General features: G+C 44.2%; 1 protein-coding gene across 3 annotated transcripts in view; it reads left to right on the plus strand.

The window, feature by feature from the left end:
* Nucleotides 1-5,410, plus strand: part of HEATR6 (HEAT repeat containing 6) — a 36,625-nt gene extending 31,215 nt beyond the window's left edge. For all 3 annotated transcript variants that reach the window (XM_001140673.8, XM_063799094.1, XM_063799095.1), the window contains 3 exons: nucleotides 420-516; nucleotides 1,591-1,795; nucleotides 3,686-5,410. In XM_001140673.8, the coding sequence (XP_001140673.2) occupies nucleotides 420-516; nucleotides 1,591-1,795; nucleotides 3,686-4,257 (874 nt within the window). In that variant the 3' untranslated portion in view covers nucleotides 4,258-5,410. The remainder of the gene's footprint in view (nucleotides 1-419; nucleotides 517-1,590; nucleotides 1,796-3,685) is intronic.
* The last annotated feature ends 2,297 nt before the right edge of the window (nucleotides 5,411-7,707 follow it).

Genomic DNA, 7,707 nt, shown 5'->3' on the forward strand with positions numbered 1-7,707 from the left:
GTCCTGCTTTTTGTCACTTCAGCGTATAAGCAACATGTAAAATGTGTAAGCATTCTATTATTGACTTGTTAGAAATCCTTATTTATGATTACATAATTATCACTGTGTGATGATTATTTAACCATTTTTCTATTACTGAACATTTGTTTTAGGCTTTAGGCTTGTAGGCTTTTATATTCAGGGAATATTTTTGTGCATGAAATCTGCATTTTGAGATTTTTTTTTTTTTTGGAGACATTCCTATGTGGGGAACTATTGGGTCAAAAGATATATAATGTAAGTTTCTTGATATAATCTAAGCAGATTTGTTAAACTGTTTTCCTAAACTTTTATGCTTATACTGATTGAATATATTTCTATATGTATATATTTAAGTGTATTTACCTTTTAACATGTGTTGTCTGCTTTGGGTGGAACAGGGAAACACCAGACCCAAGTTTCCAGGAAGAGTTCTCTGGTCTCCTGCTCTTGAAAATGTTACGATCAGCTATAGAAGCATCCAAGGATAAAGACAAGGTAGACTCACAACAAAACCCAGTATCTCCCAAACAGATAGTTAATGTATTGTAGCTGCAGTGTGGTAGTTTAGTGTGGCTTGATGTTCCTCAGACTGTCCCACCAAATGTACTCCTGTTCAAAAGAGACTGAGGGTGTGCTCAGGGTATAAATGGCCCATTCCACACGTGTATGGTTTCTTTACTGTCTCCTGCCTCCTGAAAAATATCAGTGCCCATTGTAATACTACATGACATATTCAGATTCCTTTTCAAATTAAGTTTTTTTAATTTCCCCCCCCAAAAAAATTGACAAGTCAGAAAGATGAGTAGCTCTTGGCTTTGAATATTACCTGTTAAACTAATAAGTTTAAAAAGCACAGGTCTGGGCTTTAGGTCAGACATACATGGATTCAAGCCCTGGCTTGCCCTTTAGTAACTGGGTAAGTTTGGTATATTACATAACTTCTCGGAAGGTCAGCTCCTCACATGAAACATGGAAGTTATATACCTCACTGGATATGAAGATGCCTTATGTTAAAGCACCTAGCACGGTACCTGACCCATACCATGTGCTCACTTTAATACTACTTCTGAAAATCTGGTAATCACCCAGGAAGCCCTACCTCAGAGTAATTCAATCAGAAATTCTGAGGTTAGGGCCTCCGAATCGGTTTTAAAACAAAAGGAGAAACCTCCCCAAATGATTCTGATGGGCTGCAGAGGTTGAGACTCTAGTCTAGTAGAAAAGTATTGGACTGGAATTATGGAACCTAGCTTCTCCTCATCGTCTTGCTATCAATCAGCCTTGTCCTGTTGTTCCTGGTCCTTATACTCCATCTCAGTAAAACAAGGAAGATGGACCTCTCTGAGGTCCTGTCTAGCACTAAATAAAATAAATAAATAAATAATCAGAGAGTTCTGTAGAACCTCACATTTCTGATGGCTCAGGATGTTAACCAGAGCAGACCTTGTGAGTTCCAAGGACTTGCTTTAAGAAGTTGAAGACCTCCTGGGTTTTTTTAAAGCTGAAATTAGACTTTTGGAAACATCTCTTTGGCCAAACAGATTTCTAAAGCATTTACATTTTTTCTAGGTAAAAAGCAATGCAGTCCGGGCCCTTGGAAATTTGCTTCATTTTCTGCAACCCTCTCATATAGAAAAACCCACATTTGCAGAAATCACTGAGGAGTCTATCCAGGCCCTAATTTCTACTGTTCTAACAGAAGCTGCCATGAAAGTCCGATGGAATGCTTGTTATGCAATGGGAAATGTATTTAAAAATCCTGCCCTTCCTTTAGGTAAGAAAGTTTCCCTTCACTCCCTGGTGGAAAGCCTCTTGGGACACACACCAATCTACATTGTTGTTACAGATGTTTGTCACATGTTATTTGTCATAGTATTAGGAAAAAATGGAGACATACTGAAGACAAGTTTAGGGGAACATTGAAATACATCATTACCTATACAATGGGATATATAATGGGATATTTTGTTGCCATTTAAAATTACTTACAAGAATTTGATAATCTGGAAAAATACTTCTGATGTTAAACAAATGAAAGCAGGTATTAAATAATTTCTACAGAATGATCTCAATAGATGGGTAGAAAAAAGACTGAAAGGAAATTGGACTAATTATTAACAGTGATTGCCTCTGGATGGGTAGGATTTTTTCTGTTTTCATTTTCTCAGTTGTCTACAATAAGCATATATTACTTTAATGGTCAAGAAAACAGGAAGGAAAAAAACTGGAATGAGAGGGGATATAAACTGGAAATCCCCTATGAGCTGTGTACAGAAGTGGATGCCATTAATAAATGTAAGGAGGGCATCTGTCTCTAAGTAGTGGCATGCCATGCACCTTGATATGTCATTCAGGACCAGTAGCTGCTTAGGTGTATGGATTGGAGCCTCCAAACCTCGCTCACTTTGAATGCCAGCGTTCGCTTTATTGTGTCTCTCTCTCTCAGATCTGAGACCTAAGGATGTGTTCCTGGAGAGGAGAGCACGCATCAAGTGAGGGGAGTCTGGCTCTGCTCCCCTTTATTGCCCAGAGCGTCTAGGCAGACCAGTCAGCTGGGAGTATGTAAGGTAGCCTCCCGGCTTCTTCCATTGAGGAAGTCACCTAAGGGTGACCTTTTGGGTTGGAGCCCATTGAGGTGGATATCCGCCTTCTGGAGAGCCAAGAAGTCCTTGAAACCAGGGCACCTCAGTGGTGGTTGGCTCCTACCTGCCTTCCTGTATGGCCCTTGCCCTCAGCCTACTAGAGAGAGAAGTTTACCTGCATGACTTGGAGGGAAAGGGAAGCTCCAAAGAGGCAGGAAGTTTGAGAACTAGAAAGCATCCAATAGCAGAGCTATCAAGAGCCACATAAGAAAAGGGAGCTAGAAACTGATAAAGGACTCTGACGGGTCGGATTGTGAGTGTCTCGTAGCTCTAGCAGTGGCCCATTGTCAATGGCACTGGCATCCACCAAATGGAAAGGGTCTGCTTGCCGGTCTTCGGAGGCAACAGAGAAGCCAGGAAGGGCTGGGAGAGTTAAGAGAAGCTGCATTCTACTCTGTCACCCATCTTGAGTAAGGACACCCCAAAGTGGAGTGGGTAGCAGTAGCTCTGGTAAGGGGGAAAGCAGGCTGATTTCCTAGGGCCTACAGGTGTGGAGAAAAGATAGCAATCTGGGCATCTTATTCTTGAAATTGTAAGTCTTCTTTTTCTTTGCAATAAAATGCATGACTTGCTATGGCCAGAGCAGTGTCTGGATGCTGTTGCAGGTGAGCATGCAGTGTGTGGCTTGCACACAGCTGAGAAGTGCCCAGCGGAGAGGATAGGTGGGGTTGCAGTTCAGTCCACGCTCTGCCCACAAAGCCATACCCCCACAGGACAGAATCCTCCCAGAGAAGAAGCCTTTTTCTGAGTCACCAAAGGCTTTATATTGGGTAGCAGAGGCTCTAAGCGTGTGGCAGGCTGAGGTAGGGAAAGAGGGAGGTTTGGGGATTGGCACCTGGCCACTTACCTAAGATCCTACAGTCAGTCACCACCCTTGTCTTACAGGATGATTGTGAGAATGAAGTGAACACATAAAATGAGTGTCTTGAGCACTAGTGTTGAAGCTTCCTTCCACCCCTCTCCCTCTCACCCCACCTAGTTCTAAGCCTGCATTTGTTTTAGTGACTGTGGATTCTTTCTAGGGATAGCCCCATGGACCTCCCAGGCCTACAATGCCCTGACATCGGTCGTGACATCATGCAAGAACTTCAAAGTGCGCATCAGATCTGCAGCTGCCCTTTCCGTCCCGGGGAAGAGAGAGCAGTACGGGTCTGTTGACCAGTATGCTCGGATCTGGAACGCATTGGTCACCGCCTTACAGAAGAGTGAAGACACCACAGACTTTTTGGAATTCAAGTACTGTGTCAGCCTACGGACCCAAATCTGCCAGGCACTGATTCACCTCTTGAGCTTGGCCAGTGCCTCGGACCTCCCTTGTATGAAAGAAACCCTTGAACTGAGTGGGATTATGGTCCAGTCTTATATTCTACAGTTTTTAAAATCAGGAGCAGAGGGAGATGACACTGGAGCACCCCACAGCCCACAGGAAAGAGACCAGATGGTCAGAATGGCCCTTAAGCACGTGGGCAGCATCCAGGCACCGACTGGAGACACAGCCAGAAGGGCCATCATGGGCTTTTTAGAAGAGATCCTGGCCGTTTGTTTTGACTCATCTGGATCACAAGGGGCACTCCCAGGGTTAACAAATCAGTGAAGATCCCACCATACTTTCTAGATGTCGAAGGTGGCAGTAGGAAGACCTGAGCTTGAGCATAAGATCTGTGGGATTTCATCTTAGGGGCAGAAACAATCCGTTCACTATTTATTTAGAATGACTTAGCAGCCATTTAAATTTTCACAGAGGGCTCAACCACCTTTGGAGTGACTCCATAGCACTGGCCATGGTCAGGGTTGTTGGAACATCTGACCTGTGCATCCAGGAGCTGAGGAGTCGGGTTGTAATACAGGCCAAGCAGACGGGCTTTGAGGGCATTTAGTCTCAGAAAAAAAAATGTAGAAGGATTTCGGAATTAGAATCTTGTATATTGTATCTGTAGTTTTGTAATAAACTAACGAAAAATAGTGTGTCCACAATCTCCTGTTGTTACCAAGTTGTATTTCTAGCAAGCTGCAAGCAGAGCTGCAGTTCAGCCAGTTTATCCTGGCCCAGCTGCACAGGACGCGAGGATGCTGACGGTTCCTCACAGCCACACAGGACGCGAGGATGCTGACAGTGCCTCACAGCCACACAGGACGCGAGGATGCTGACAGTGCCTCACAGCCACACAGGACGCGAGGATGCTGACAGTGCCTCACAGCCACACAGGACGCGAGGATGCTGACGGTTCCTCACAGCCACACAGGACGCGAGGATGCTGACGGTTCCTCACAGCCACACAGGACGCGAGGATGCTGACAGTGCCTCACAGCCACACAGGACGCGAGGATGCTGACAGTGCCTCACAGCCACACAGGACGCAAGGATGCTGACGGTTCCTCACAGCCACACAGGACGTGAGGATGCTGACAGTGCCTCACAGCCACACAGGACGTGAGGATGCTGACAGTGCCTCACAGCCACACAGGACGCGAGGATGCTGACAGTGCCTCACAGCCACACAGGACGCGAGGATGCTGACGGTTCCTCACAGCTGATGAGCTGCTGCTCCGAGCTTCTGGAGTGCCTGTGTTCCCCCGACCACCTTCCCTGCCGCACCTCCCCACAATCCAATAACCAGAGTTAACTCCCAGCAAGCAGGGCCTTCTAACCTGGGCTACAACATTGACTTCTACCTACATTTCCTGATGCCCTTTAGGAGAATGTGATCCCCACACACTAAATATATGGTTGTTTTGCCACCTTTTAATTTGTGCCTTTAAGAAAAGATCATTTGGTTAGTTGGTTACAAAGAGGGGTTTCCAATTATATTTTGATAATGCCCCACAAGTTATGAAGGTAACTTCTACTGAATATGTATATTTAAATTTTGCATTTTTCTACTGAGCACCAACGATTTATTGGAATTGATTTCAATTAGGAATTTAGGGATATATAAGAACCAATTACAGTTGTCCATACTTATCTTTGATGTGGGACAATTAAGTTACAAAAAATGGGTGTTGGTGATATTTTATCATGGTTATTTAGCTTAAAATACACGTGTAAAGGCACGTGTCTTCCATTTTTCTCCTTTGCCTTTTAGCTGCTGTTTTCCTGCCTCTGACATGTTGGCTGCTCAGAAACTGCTCTCTGGGCAGTGATTGGGGAACAGGGTATTCAAGTTCACTAAAGGCTCAATTTTCCATTGATAGAATATCAGTGTCCACAGAATTAAGACTGCAAGCACAGCAAAGACACCCATATTGAATGTTCCCTTAAATTGCTTTTATTTGGAGACAATTCTGAACATGAAGTGTTATAGAGGGCCCAGGAAACTAAGTTGAGCCCACCTGACCCCGTGATGAATCTTGGAACTTCCGTCTCTTGAATACATTCTTAGTAGTAGCTTCTTGGCATTTTCAAAAAAGGGAAAAAAAATATGGCATAGACAGCTTATTACTGTGATTCTTTGAGTTTTCTCAGGTGAGTTTTTTGATAAAATATTTGTGAAGTGGCCTCATGGTTTCATTTGATGATTCACTCTTTTCCTTATCTTGAATAAAATCCCATTCATTTTCTTTTTAAAACTTCAGCTTCTGTAAAGGTTTCCAGATCCTGATGTGGATGTTAATGTTCATGTGCAGGAAAACAATGAAGGCATAGCACCTCTAGAAACTTCAGAAGGCAGTGGTACCTGCTGTGTCCCAACAGTACGCTGATTCTCTTCTCTGCAGCATTGTGGGTGTACATACACTAGAGGACAGAAGCTCCTCATATGCCTGGGCACGTGCCTCCATAAAGCTGCTGTGGGGAAAGGAAGCCACTGACAATAAAGACAACTTAAGCTGATGAAAATCAGCACACAGCTCCACTGGTTCAGATTTCTCATGCAGAATGCCAGATTCTAAATTATCTTTTGACACTTAAAAATTGGGAGGAAGAGTCATCCAGGCACAGATGGCTAGGGCCCTTGTCCATTAGACTACAGCATTATGAGACGTTGCTTATCTTACTCTTTGAACCTTTTCTGTGACGAGTAAAAAACAAACAAGCAAAAAAAACATTAATTCCTATCCCCTTCCAGAACTCAAGAAAAGCGCCTCTTCTGAGGTTGGGTGCCGTGGCTCATATCTGTAATCCCAATAGGCCAAGGCGGGAGGATCACTTGAGCCCTAGGAATTCTAGACCAACCTGGGCAATATAGGGAGACGGTCTCTACAAAAAAAAAAAAAATTAAAAATTAGCTGGGTGTGGAAGTGCGCACCTATAGTCCCAGCTACTCAGGAGGCTGAGGTGGAGGATTGCTTGAGCTCTGGAGGTCAAGGCTGCAGTGAGCTGTGATCGCACCACTGCACTCCAGCCAGGGCAACAGAGTAAGACCTTCTCTCTAAACAACAAAAAAGGAAACCTCCTAAACCTCCTATGGAGCACCAATGCAAAGGTATCCTTGATTTTGGTATTTGTGCTTGAATACAGACCATGAGCAAAAGCCTCACCATCTTTCCAGCATAAGAGCTAAGTAAATCAGATACTCTGGTTCATTCAGCCTTTGCTGCATTGATGTAGTGCAGTGGTTAAGAGCTTGGGCTTAAATCCTGGCTGTGCAGCTTTCTACCTGTGAAAGTTGCTTAACCCCTCTGTGCCTTATTTTATTCATCTGTAAAATGGGGATAAAAGTGCCTATTTCATAAGGCTATTATAATGACTAAAATAGATAATACATAGAAAGTTCTTAGAACAGCTTCTGGCATTCAATAAATGTCAGGTATTTATTTCCTTGAATTTTCAGAGCAGCGGGCAGAAATACTGTCAACACGTCATGAGCCTTTGTGATGGCAGTTAAACAGCTGGAATCTTGTAGGTCAGGTGCTAGCTGGCATGCCTCGGGAACCTGGATCAGAAAGATAAGCAGTGAGGAAGAGGCGCTGCTGCAGGACCTCTCTATCCTACTAGGAACAGCCCTCTGTCTAGCCCCCATGGGTCCCTCCCAGGAAAGAGAAGGGACTAGAAGTGGGAGAGGCCACACAAACTGAATAGGGAAGTAGGGGAGTAGGTCTTGGTTCT

This window comes from Pan troglodytes, chromosome 19 (assembly GCF_028858775.2).
Source record: "Pan troglodytes isolate AG18354 chromosome 19, NHGRI_mPanTro3-v2.0_pri, whole genome shotgun sequence".
In the NCBI taxonomy this organism is placed as follows: Eukaryota; Metazoa; Chordata; class Mammalia; order Primates; family Hominidae; genus Pan; species Pan troglodytes.